This window comes from Crocodylus siamensis, chromosome 1 (assembly GCF_052110815.1).
Source record: "Crocodylus siamensis isolate JL-2025a chromosome 1, ASM5211081v1, whole genome shotgun sequence".
Classification (NCBI taxonomy): domain Eukaryota; kingdom Metazoa; phylum Chordata; order Crocodylia; family Crocodylidae; genus Crocodylus; species Crocodylus siamensis.
This window is the reverse complement of record NC_143395.1, coordinates 151,421,132-151,434,508: the sequence shown is the minus strand read 5'-3', so window position 1 is coordinate 151,434,508 and position 13,377 is coordinate 151,421,132. Positions and strand designations below refer to the sequence as shown.

Here is a 13,377-nt window from a genome sequence, read left to right as displayed (position 1 = left end):
TTGTCTTGGTCTTTTGACCTTAAAGGAAAACAGGGTATGACCCTCATTTGGCCTGAGCTCCCAGCCATAGCAAAGATTGGCTTGTGGTCCTTGTTATCCCTGGGTTACCTTGTTGCCAGGGATGTTCTTGCTTCTCTGTTATGTGGTTACTTTGGCCCGGACTCCTGGCTTTCTTTTCCTTTTGCAGGGTCCTTGGCCGTCCAATCATGTCTGGAGGTGTCCGGGATCCACACCTCCTCTTCAGGTATGTCCCTTGGCCCTTGCAGGCTTTTCCCTTCTCCATGTGCCCCCTCCTGGGGCAGCCACCACTGCTCCTCTCTGGAGCTCCTTCCTTGGGGCTCTTCTGGCCCCACCAGAAACCTCATTTACAGTCATCCTGACTCTGCTCCCAGCAGAGCTCTTACCTCTGCCCTAAGGGGATGGGTGGTGAATCGGCGTCGGCAAGCCATAATAAAGCAGGTCTGTGCCAAGGCTGGAGCTGACCCCAGCTCTTCCTGGACCTCTTATGTCTTTTTTTATTTCCCTCTTTTGTTGCCGTGGCGTTTTTCTCTGCCGCTCCCTCCCATTGGACTTCCAGTTTTCAGCTATAGCCTGCCGGTTCAGGAGCTCTTCCCTTTGAGGTAAGTTTTCCTTCAGGGCATCGCCCCCATCACATATAGTTACAGTGTGTTGGAGCAGCCTCACTGCTTGTGTATAGGTGCCCATGGATTCCTACTTGAAATCTCTGGGTTTATCTTGTGCAAGCACCTATACATAACTTGTACTTAACACTACTCATGTTGCATAGCACCCTGCAATGCCCTTAAAGGATTTCATGGCACCATACTCAAGAATCACAGACACAAAGTGTCTCAGGGTAGCAACAGAAAAAAGAAAGTAAGCTGAGCACTCACCTGGGTTTTGTCAATGCCATGCTTGATATCTGCACTTGGAGTGAATCAATGTCTATTCATTTTGACAGGAGCTGTGCTGATTTCCAGCACTTGAGAATTCAGCTTTAAAAAAAAAATTCAAAGGAAAAATAACCTTACAGCGTTAGAAAAATAAACAGAAAATATTAAGTACTTCCTCAATTTTCTAGTGCTTATAAAAATCAATGAGGAGAAGCAATAACTGACAGACAGTCTTACTTTTGGATTCAGGAAATATTTAAAAAGATATAAAATGAAAATGCTCATAGGAAACAGATGTACTAACAGGCTTAATGTTCATGTGAAAAGTAAATAGATGCAAACCAAGCAGAGTTAAGCCACTGCCTATCAAGTTAATTTGCTTACAAAGATTGTTAATTGCTTTCCTTGGAATCAATTCTGAGAGTCCAGTGTGCATCCATCTCTCCCCACTTCTGCGTCATCCTAGCTCTATTTGGCTCAGCCATACATAGCACAATGGTCTCTTTGTAACACTTGTAAGCTGGATTATTTATATTTGTCATTTCAAAGGGCTGCTTGGTGATCTTCTACCTTCTCTAACAAGTACTCCATCTTAACCCTATACCCCCAAGGTATTTACCAACCTCCTCAAAACAACCTTGCAGTGACATGCCTGACTTACATCCTGGCTGCTAGATCCTCCCATGCAGCCAAAACATTTGCCCTAACCCATTTCTCTCATCTGTGGAAACTGTCCAGTTCCAACTGAAGCAAGGCCTCCCAACCCTAAACCTAGTGCCAAGCTCTCTTGCAAAAAGACCATGAAATGAATTCTGCCTTCACACCTGGTATTACTCAGATCACAAGACATTCCTCAGTGCAGTAAATAATTTCTTAGATCCTCTGGGCTCAGCTGTGCTATTGTGCTGTTGCACACACAAATATTTATACCAGTCATTTACAAAGCAGAATGGTGGCACTCTGCATCCAGCTCATACTGGTGTAAAGGACAGTGCAAGGCACAGGGCAGTAGAGAGTTGGGGCCTCTGGTATTTCGGAACAGAGGATTGTAAGAGGTCTTCTGGGCCATTGAGTCAAGTCTCCTGCATTTGCAGGCAATCATTTATCCCAGGAATCCCCCAGAACCACTTTGAACCTTTACACATAACGGCAAGGCAAAATACCCAAAAAGGTTATAAATGGAAGAGGCCAAGTTCAAACAAATATACTGATAACTAGAGCTGGCCAGGAGTTTTCTAACAAAGTAGTATTTTGTTGACACCAGTTTATGGAAACATTAGTTTCAGTGAGCTTTGAGCTTTTCATGCAATTTCACCCAGTCTACTGTCATGCTGCACAGGGAGCTGCTTGGGAACTTGGGCTTCCAGTTTCCATGGCTCTGAGGCAACTGAATTCTTCCATAGACTCAGGACACCAACAACCCACCACCACCACCAATTCAGCTTTTTTTTAAAGCTGAATTCTCAAGTGCTGATAGGCTGAGAGCCATGGGACTCTTTAGCCTGGAAAAGCATAGGCTCAGGGATGATCTGATGGCCACCTATAAGTTTATCAGGGATGACCACCAGGATCTGGGGGAACGTCTGTTCACCAGAGCGCCCCAAGGGATGACGAGGTCGAACGGTCACAAACTCCTGCAAAACCGTTTCAGGCTGGACATAAGGAAGAATTTCTTTACTGTCCGAGCCCCCAAGGTCTGGAACAGTCTGCCAGCGGAGGTGGTTCAAGCACCTATATTGAACACCTTCAAGAGTAAATTGGATGCTTATCTTGCTGGGATCCTATGACCCCAGCTGACTTCCTGCCCTTTGGGCAGGGGGCTGGACTCGATGATCTCCCGAGGTCCCTTCCAGCCCTGATGTCTGTGAAATCTATGAAATCTATGAAACCCTCATGGCTCCAGATTTTAGATTCTCTTGAGACACCTGCACCGAGTTGTGCTCTCCCAGGTTTCAGGACTTTTTTGGAATTTCTCTTCCATTGAAAATTTGGAATAAAAACTCAAATTCCCTCAAATTGTAGTGTTTTATTTTTTTAAATGGCAGAATTCCCTGTGGACTGGAATGTCCCCATTTCAAGCCACTCCAGTGATGCAATCTTGTGACAAGTGCAACGTCAGCTGAAATCAGAGAGAACTGGTATTTTACAGCAGGCTGCATTAAAGATTTAATCCAGGTACTTCAGGGTTTTTAAAGTACTGCAAATCTTACACTTGGGCTTGGCAAACCTAAGATATTCAAGGATCCAACTTCCAGGTGCTATTAAAGAAACTTTTATGCAGGGGAGATTGGAAAGAAAATAAAGACAACTTCCTCACCTTCTGCTTCAACAGCAGACATGCTTTGAAAGTAGTTTTTCCTCCTTACAGCTCAGTCCTTTATGCTTGCCATCAAGGTTGCAACTTCACGATCCATAGGGTGTCACCAGTTCAGCATTTTGAGCACAAGCTACCAAAAAGAACTGATAAAACGTAACAGAATGCATTTGGAGTTCAGCAAAATGGACAGGGGAATTATCTCCTATACAACTGCACCTTTCTAATGTGCTATGGCTGAATTGATTGGTTATTGCTATTTAGATCTCCATCTCCCGCTACCCAAGAAGGCTCTGGGTAGCTTAAAGGAAACGACCTATAACTACAAGATAGGAAATAACACTAGATCCACCAAGTAACCCAAAACTAAAACTCCACCCCAACCAACCAACTCCTACTTACCTGCCTATTACCCAGGAGAGCAAAAACCTCCTCCAGTCCATCCCAAACATGCTTCCCAATCCCCGTTCTTTAGAGTCTCAGAATTGAGAGACTGTCAGTACGTGGTCTGCAACAGTTTTCCAGGAGGGCCATAACGGGAAAAGAAAGGATGCACCAGTGGATTAGACACTAGATGAGGACTTGGGACAGCCTCCAAAGAGGCTGAACTACTACACCACCCCACCAGCAACCCCCTACCCCTACAGACACCAAAGCTGTCAGCAGGGGAGGGAGGGAGAGTGGGAGGCAGCAGCAGACAGCTGCTGGTTGCTTTTCCTGGCCGGAGCTGGAGGGGGTGGGGTGCTAGGATGGAGTGCTTTTGCATTGCAGGCCCCCCAGCTAGGGTATTGGAGGGAGCTGGGCCTGCCCCATGAGGCAAGGGGGGGGGGCTCCCTTCCCTAACCCCCTGCCCATGAGGTGAAGGTGCTCTGTTCCACCCCCACCCCCGAGCTCCAGCCAGACAAAGCAGCCAGCAGCTGCTTTCTGCTCCTTTCCCCTTCCCCGCTGACAGCCCCGCAAAGCATGAAAAAATGAATCCTGGAGGGAACACATGTTCCCTAAGGCAGTCTGCTTTAAAGCACCTTCATCTAATACCCAATTTGACCAGGGTTAATTTTTTGCATAATCAGCCATTTTGAAAGCACTTTGCAGACATGCACATGTGTTATGTCACAGCTGTAAAGTGCCCAATCACACTTAAAATGCAACTTGTGTAAGCACCCTAAGTGGACATGCATTTTGCAACCAAAGGAAGATCCTATCTCCATTCTTGGAGGTCAATGGGATACTGGTTAGGGCCCCACTCAGCTGCTGCTGGGGGTTAGATTAGACATAGCAATTGGTTTGGGGAAAGACTTTCTGGGCAAGAAAAGCAGCACAAATTGTTTCTGTTCTGGAAGTTTTGAAAAGTAACACCTTTATTTCAAATTTCGTTTTCTACCCTCTACTGAGCAGAAAGTCAAGATTTCAGCTTGTATGTCAGAGCTCACTACATAGATCTTTCAACTGCCTTCTTGTAGTTAGCCAAGAAATAACCAACATTCTCATTTAAATTAACTAACTTCAGTCTCTAAAGTTAAAAACAAAGACATGTAATCAAGCTGACTCTGCAGCATTACTCATTTTATAATAGCATAACTCCACCATAGCATACAGCTGGTCTAACACAATGGAGAGTCAGAACCAGAATTTCAACTCAGAGTTGTACACTTAATCACAAAAGACACTGCAATTTAAACATTTATTCTTTATTGTATTGCACAACATATCTATGCAGTTCATGTCTTTACTGTAAAGGATCCACACTTTCCAAAATATTGGATGTTGCAGCATGCAACACAAGCATTGTGAATAACCAGTGCCTTCTTTTTAAAGGTATTTAAAACAAATCAGTTGCAAGTTTAAGCATTTGTGGCAATAATTGAAGGAAAAAAAGCGAGAAGTATAAATACATATTTTTATCAAAACACACAAATATACAATTTTAAGAGGATCTCCAATAAAGTCAAGCAACTATTTCAATGAGATACTGTATCTGTAAATGTAGACTCTGCAGTAAAGCGCCAAACTATGCACAAAATATATATTTTAAATTTCAAAATAATTTAACAGTTATGTTTTGCTTGTCTTACCTGTTTGCAACGGATGGTTTATGCTTTCATATATAGCTACAGGGCCAAGTCCTCAAGAGGTGTAAATAGGTATATGCTGATTTATAGCAGCTGAGAATCTGGCCAAATACATTTGAAAAGAAAACCCTCGAGTTGTTCACATTTGAACACAAAGCAATAGTTTAACACTGAAGAGCTAGTTACAGTGCAGCGAAAACAGAAAATGGAACTAAAGACAGTTTAATGTACTAAAGAGAGGCCTACAATGTAAAGTAATGTTGAAATATTTATTATTTACCTTAAAAATCTCCTGTCTAATGCTTACAGATTCTTCAATGATCAAAAGCTCCTAAAAGTGAACTAAACTAATGGTCACAAGTAGTAGTATCCCCGAAGTATATTCCTTAAGTTCTGACAGCTAATACTGGTCTTTGAAAACATTTCATGTTTGCTGAAATTTTTTCATTAAAATTTATCCTCTTGCTATGAGACACTTGCTGTAGTAAAAATCATGAAAAACAATAGGTAAAAAAATAGTATTTTAAGAATATTTTTAGAAAACCCGTCAAACAACTGCAAATACAGCTGATATTTTTATATATTTATTCTTCAGTACTCTTCGGTTATGGTTTCTTTTTTATTAATCATTTTATATAGAAACAACAAGGTACCAGTTCTACAATTTATTTTTGTCCATTACATTGAGGACCTCATCCAGAAGCGAAGGTCCAAGGTCAAGTTGCAATGAAAGAAGAGAGCCTGCAAGATCTGAAAGGGAGTCTTCAGACTTGGTCTCCGTCTTGGTTAGTTCACACGAAAGCGGACTATCTTCAAATAAATCAACTGTTTGCCAATCAGTGCATCGTTCAGAAAGGCTGGATGAATGACTGTCTCTGCCATTAGTATAATGTGATGTAGAACCACTTTGCTCCCACACATCAGCATCTTTGTACGTTTCCCTGTCCTCTGACTGTTTGCTTTGCTCCTGCAATTTTTCTTCCATTACTGGCTCACAACTGAGTCGAGGATTCCTTGATGGCCTGAACGAGTCTTGCTTTGAACTGAATGTCACTGGTGACAGTAAGGGCAACATAAGGGCTTGAGAACCACCAATTGCAGGAAGTGAAATAGCATTTTTGAGCACTGGTGAAGGAGTTTCTGTAAACATGGAGTCAGAGGTGCTGTTTGCCCTGAAGAATTCACCAAACTGGCCAACTCTTGTTTTTCCTTCATTCCCAGGTAACAGCTCATAATTTCCTTGCAGGAAGGAGATGTCCCCAAAAACATCATGTTGTCCCTCTTTTCCAATGTGGATGGTGTGGCGAAAGTCTCCAAGTGGAGGACTGATCATATCAGGGGACAAGATATCCCTTAGTCTGAATTTCTTTCCTTTCTTATTGTTGGCAGCTTTCAGGTAGATGGGGGTCTTAGCTGGCATTTTGTCTGTTGACTTGAAGGTGGTCTTTTCCAAAAGAGAAAGCCACCTAATAAGTACTAGTCCTTCTTCTTCAACAGACTTTCCGGGTACTCTGTGTCACATTATTATCTTAGATTCCTCTCATACAAAGTCCTTTTTTTTCCCCTGTTGGAAAGAATTTTGGGATTAGGAAATGCGATGGGCTCCAAAGCAGATCCTTTCAAGTGTGAATGCAGGTTTCAGGTGTATTAGTGGCCAAGTGCTCTATTATTTCCAAAGCTTGAGAAAACCTATATGGGAAACAAAAAACAGGTTATCATTAACTTACTTTTCATGGTTCATTCAGTCTAGTTTTTTTATGAAAACAAATTATTAATGGTACTGACATTTCCAGCTACAGATTAGCTTTATGATGTTGCTTCCCTTCATTAAACAGGATAAAAGGGCTTAGTCTAAAAAGGGCTAGCTAACCTTTTCCTGACTTTGTTTTATTTTGAAGTGGGGGAGGGCGGGTTGAAGTTCATTAGAGTTCCTTCGACAGAGTTACTCAGCACCATCCACTTGGTAACCTTACTATCTCAGATCTTCCTCTTTTTTGTCAGTCATCTTTAGTCTAAACAATGGGCAGTAGCATCTGACCATTGATATTTAACAGAAACGCAGCAAAAGAAACTTTTTAAATTTTTTTTCTGTGGCATAAAAACTCTATACACTGTGCTCTAGATGGGTCTAAGAAAGTTCAGTGTCAGAATCACATAGCCTAGATTTTGACAACCTGAAAGTACCCAAATAAAACAGCCAATTTTCACAAGTATTGAACATGTAACAATCATCAACTTCATTTTAAAAAACATGTATAATCAAGCCATTTAATTAGCCACCTTTTTGAAGTGCCTAATTTAAAATAGCTTAAAAAAACCAAAACAGTAGAACATTAGAAACCTACATTTTTGGAAAGCTGCTTTTAACTACTTTATTTTTAAATTTTAACAATCCTTTATAGCAGTAAGGACCAAGGTTTTTGCTGTATGTGCCACAAATTAAGCCCTGCACCTTCCTGAGTGCTTCTCCATTGGGCTGCTTGTTCCCTTCCCAATCTGCCACATGCCACACACACAGGCTGCCCATGCCACTTGTGGCAAGCATACTTCAGGTTGACCACTCCTGCTTTACAGAATTGAAAACATCTATTCCCTTCGGTAATACAAAATCCTGACTTCTGCATGATGCTGCAATAAATGTATTTTCTTCCCCTCATGGCTGCTCTGTTTTGAGGGGTGGTGAGGGGGAAGAGAGTAGAAATCCTTCTTTTTATTCAAATGATCAAGTCCCAGCAGAACGGCTCCATGGCCATTATGGTTTGGCTGCAGAATCGCTGGCTACTCCCTCACTTTCTCCAGCATGCCTCAAGCCTTTTGCACAGAAGTGCAGACAGCCAACAAAGAAGCCCTGTGCAAGCAAAAGTCTTCTGGAACAATCCTGTACCACCTTGACTGCCTTTCCTTTCAGCCATAGAATATCTTGCCACTTAACACTTATTTGTTTCCAAGGACTTTTCATTTCTCATTTCCAGGTGCTGATTACTAGAGTGCCTAACTCTGGGCTCAGCAGCTTTCTTCTGTCCACTTTGTTGTGTCCATACAAGGGAGTTTTGCCCTCTAGCTACTGGAGTTGAGGGGCAAGATCTTTTCTAAACCTCATGAAAGTTATGCCAACAGAACACTGCAAGGTAGATACAGCTTTGTATATCAAACCTCTATATAAAATGAAATATGTTTTAGTATTATGAAATGCTAAAGGAAGTCCTAGCTAGATGGCTATCTCCGGGTCACGGAACAGGGGAACACGTGTTTTTAAAAGATGAAGTTTTAGCTAAATATAATGCTTTATCTCTGTTTCTAATTGCTAAACTGACCACATTGTTTGGAGGTTACTGCATTACCGTTGAACTATATCTAGCTAAACAAAACGTCCAAAACTATACAGAGAATTCTATTCTTAGGAACCAAAGCAAAATGGTGGTCTCATTCTTTGTTTAGAGCAGGGGTGGCCAACCTGCAGGATGAGTAGCATTTCCGTGTGTGGCAGACAGACAACCATCGCAAGGGGTGTGCAGGGCCCGGGGCATATCAGCCTGTGTGAGGCCAAGTGCCCAGACTGTGGAGCTGGTAGCATGTGGCAGCCACAAGCCCCACAAAGAGCAGGACCCAGGGCAGCTGCCCCACTTGCCCATCCCTAGGGATAGCCCTGCATTGAGGAGATCAGGGAGGGGACAGGCAGCACAGTGGCAGATGGGGCAGCAAGTAGAGCAGTAGATTGGTCAGGGGGTACAGGAAGCAGAGCAGCAGATGGTGCAAGGGAAGGGGAACAGCATGGCACTTGGGGAGAGTGCAGGGCTAATGGTGATAATTGTCCAGATTTCTTCCATTTACTTTATTTTATTTCCTACTCAGTTGGCAATTCTACCTACTGCTGGTTGAAAAATGGGCAAATTCTATTCTATTTAACATCCTCACATTCCCCCTCCCAAAATCTGGATTCACATCTGAACAGCCAGACATGAGCTCTAAATAGAGGTCTAGCTAAGCCTGCAATGATCAGTTAAGTATGAAAAAGACAAGTAACATCAACATTAAGAGTATGCCCAGCATTCAATCACTTTGCTTCTTGTTTGTCAAGTCGCATTACGAAAGAGTCCTCAGTAGGGGTCAGTGTGGAACCATACTGTTGGGCCGGGGGGAAGCTGCATGGGGTACTTACTGTCTGTCCTAATGTTTGCAGTCACTGCATTGTTCCAGTGCGCCATGTCACAGGTTACATTTAGGACATGTTTTATTTAGATCACAGTAAGCAGCAGTATGAGTCAGAAAGTTTTCTGAGCAGTTGCAAGATAATGCATGCTATGTTTTAAATAAAACACATCCTAAGTGCCAGAGTTGCTGAAGAGTCCAGTATGCTGCAAGGGATGGGACCAACAAAATGCTCTCTCTTTTTTTTTTTTTTTTTTAACTCTAGCCTTGGCATCACACTGGAGCCTCCTGATTGTTCAACAGCTCCATGGAAGTAATACAATCTGGAGATACTTCTTGCAGGAAAAGTCCTAACTTTGCTACACTGTAATGGCATTTAGCCTGTGTTTTACTACTTGAACGCTTGGTTTATTTCAAATGCAGTTAACATATGCCAAGTATACATGTGGCAAAGCCCCCAGAGAGTGCAGCACTTTTGTGGATGGATGTTTCAAAGATGTTTGAGTCCATAACCTCTCTCCATCCCGCATCTTCTCAAATGGTAAGAACACATAATGATGTGCTAGCTGCTGGGAGCACTAAGGTTACCACCATAGAAACTTTTAGGAGTCTGGTTAAGGTGTGCAGTTTGGCAGCAAAAATGTGCACCTTTGTAAAAGACTTCATTGGACCTGTGCTCCATTTTCTGTATATCTGTCCTCGGTGATTCTCTATGGTTTCCTGAAGGCAATATTTTAGAAGGTAACTAAGCAATGGGAAACAGACTCTTGCAATGACAGTCTTAACTCTGGTTGCCACTAGCACTTGAGTATAAATAAATACAGAAGAATGGCACAGTTAACATTGCAGGATACATTTAAAGAAATAAAGAAAGGATGAAACAAAATACATCCCTACCTAAACTCCACTATAAACAATAGCATTAGACCACAGGTTCTCACAGCAACATTAAGTCTGTCAAGCTGCATATTGTTTGCATCGATCAGCATTAAATTTAACAAAACAAGTACTGCAAATTGATATTAAAGAGAAAAGGATGCTATTCATGTACAGTGCCATCAAGTTCACTTGAGATTTATCATTTCCTTTGTGTTGTTAGGTCAGCTCACCAAGCTGGGCCCCCAGGTTTTGCAGGCAGTGTTTTATACTGTCAATCTATTATGCCCCTCATTCATTCAAGAAGAAACACACTGGGACCTCAGTTTACTCTCAGTGCAAAACTGCATATGCAAAGCTGGCCCAGCTCGAACTTCACTTTCTTTTGTAGTCTTAACTGCACAAGATTCACACTTTTGACTCAGCACAACTCAATTCTTTACCTATGTGAATGCCAGAAAACAAAGTGCTTAGCTCAAATGCTGTAGCCAGAGGTTATTAGTAAGCACTAAAAGAACTTAAAAAACAAACTGGTAGAAGGATTTTCTCTGAAGTTTTCAACAGCAGACCTCCAGCTCTCATGTAAGGCCAGGCTTGGGAGCTCTCAGCACTAGTGGAAAACTTTAATTCAGATGCAACTCTTCATTTTCAAGTCTTAAACCATCCTGCCACAGACATCTTTTACCTGCCTCATGAACCCCAGGCTCCTAACCCATTCATCTACAACCTCAGTTTACCTCACAGCTACATCTTAAATTTGACAGGAGGCAGCTTAAGGACTAAGGCTACCAGCTGGAAGCAAACAAGGCTCAAGGTATTGTTCTGGTGATACAACACTTGGCCCAATGGAGGCCCAGGGTCACGGGCACCAGAAGACAGTAAGTGGAGGCAGGCAGGAGCCCATTTAGCAAGGCCAGAGGCAGCCCAACTCCCAGCTCCTCAATTCTATTTTCAGGGAGGGCTCGAAGATCTCAACAAGGCTGATTTGCCAGGGATGAAACACAAGTTCTTTCTCATAAGACATCTTAGACACTGAAGTTATTCCTGTTCACCAAAATTAATGCTTTTAGTTAAGGTGGCACTGTTGTGTTTAGACCAAGCATTGAATCATAGAAAATTAGGGTCAAAAGGGACCTCAGGAGGTCATCTAGTCCACCCTCCTACTCAAAACAGGCCCATTCCCAACTAGATCATCCCAAGCAAGGCTTTGTCTAGCCTGGTCGTAAAAACCTCCAAGGCTGGAGATTCCACCACTTTTTCTATGAAATCACAAACTCTTCCCATCCCCTTTAAACACCAGCAGCTGGGAGGTAAGAGCTGGTTTGTGTCAGGAATGAGTCTCCATTACTTTTCCAGCACTCAGTGTGTTTGTAGTTTCCTCTCCTGTGGGGAACTCCAATGCCTACTTTTGCTTCTTGCTGCTCAAAACCTTCCCCACACAAGCAATGAAGATGGCAATCCTCCTAAGTGTCACTGCTCCCTGAACAGCCAGTACAACTCATCCACCCATGTCAGTCCCACTGATGCTGCTGGCAGAGCTAAGGGCGACAGAGAGAAGGGGGGGGTGTTATTCTGACACCAGGCCACATGGTACCTTAAGACTGGTTCAGAGAGGCATGAGAATTTGGAAGCCACAGCCTGTAAGGATCCTATGACCCCAGCTGACTTCCTGCCCTTTGGATGGGGGACTGGACTCAATGATTTTCCAAGGTCTCTTCCAGCCTGAATGTCTATGAAATATATAATATCAGACAAAAATTGGTTCTTGACCATGAAGGTTCATGCTTCTCTGAACTAGTCACTCTTTAGTGCCACCTTGCCCCACCTCCTGCCTGACACAGAGAGTGGGTCTGCCCTTCACAAAATGACAACTCCATAAAAAGAAACTGCAAGGAACCTGTACCAGTGAACACTTTCACACTTGGCAATGGGACGTGGGGAGTTCTCTCAATCTACATCAGGGTAAGAAATAAAAAAAATAACCAGACATTCTGTAAAATTTAAGACGATATAGTTTCATAGTTTCTAGGGTCGGAAGGGACCTGAGCAGATTTCATAGATTTCATAGACATTAGGGCTGGAAGGGACCTCGGGAGATCATCGAGTCCAGCCCCCTGCCCAAAGGGCAGGAAGTCAGCTGGGGTCATAGGATCCCAGCAAGATAAGCATCCAATTTACTCTTGAAGGTGTTCAATGTAGGTGCTTGAACCACCTCTGATGGCAGGCTGTTCCAGACCTTGGGGGCTCGGACAGTAAAGAAATTCTTCCTTATGTCCAGCCTGAAACGGTCTTGCAGGAGTTTGTGACCGTTCGACCTCGTCATCCCTTGGGGCGCTCTGGTGAACAAATGTTCCCCCAGATCCTGGTGGTCACCCTTGATAAACTTATAGGTGGCCAACAGATCACCCCTGAGCCTAAGCTTTTCCAGGCTAAAGAGTCCCATGTCTCTCAGCCTGTCAATGTAAGATCTGTTTTCCTGACCTCTGATCATGCGCGTGGCTTTCCTCTGGACTTTCTCAAGCTTCTCTTGAGATCATCTAGTCCGACCCCCTGCCATGGCAGGAAAGAGTACCGGGGTCAAACGACCCCAGCAAAGTGTTCATCTAGCCTCCTCTTAAACACCCCTAGGATAGGAGCCAGCACCTTTTCTTGAAAGTTGGTTCTAGACCCTAGCCGCCCTGACCATGAAGTAGCACCTCCTGATGTCTAGCTTAAACCTGTCCTCTGCCAGCTTGTGACTGGTATTCCTGGTCACTCCTGGCAGTGCTCAGGGGAACAGTGACTCCCCCAATGCCTGCTGGTCCCCCCTGACTAGTTTATAACAGGCCACAAGACCCCCCCTCAGCCTTCTCTTCTGGAGGCTGAACAGGTTCAGGTCCCGTAGCCTCTCCTCATAGGGCCTGCCCTGCTGCCCCCTGATCACACGAGTGGCCCTCCTCTGGACCCTCTCCATGCTGTCCACATCCCTCTTGAAGTGTGGTGCCAAGAACTGGACGCAGTACTCCAGCTATGGCCTGACCAGTGCCGCATAGAGGGGTAGGATCACCTCTTTGGACCTGCTCGAGATGCATCTGTG

The 13,377-nt window shown here is 43.6% G+C and overlaps 1 protein-coding gene across 4 annotated transcripts in view; it reads right to left on the bottom strand.

Moving 5' to 3' along the window:
- Nucleotides 1–4,879: 4,879 nt before the first annotated feature.
- CDC42EP3 (CDC42 effector protein 3) overlaps nt 4,880–13,377 on the bottom strand; it is a 41,380-nt gene continuing 32,882 nt past the window's right edge. For 3 of the 4 annotated variants that reach the window (XM_090045481.1, XM_090045493.1, XM_090045487.1), the window contains one exon: nt 4,880–6,965. In XM_090045481.1, coding sequence (XP_089901607.1) covers nt 5,935–6,696 — 762 coding nt within the window. In that variant the 5' untranslated portion in view covers nt 6,697–6,965 and the 3' untranslated portion in view covers nt 4,880–5,934. The remainder of the gene's footprint in view (nt 6,966–13,377) is intronic. The other variant, XM_090045502.1, reaches the window with a different exon arrangement.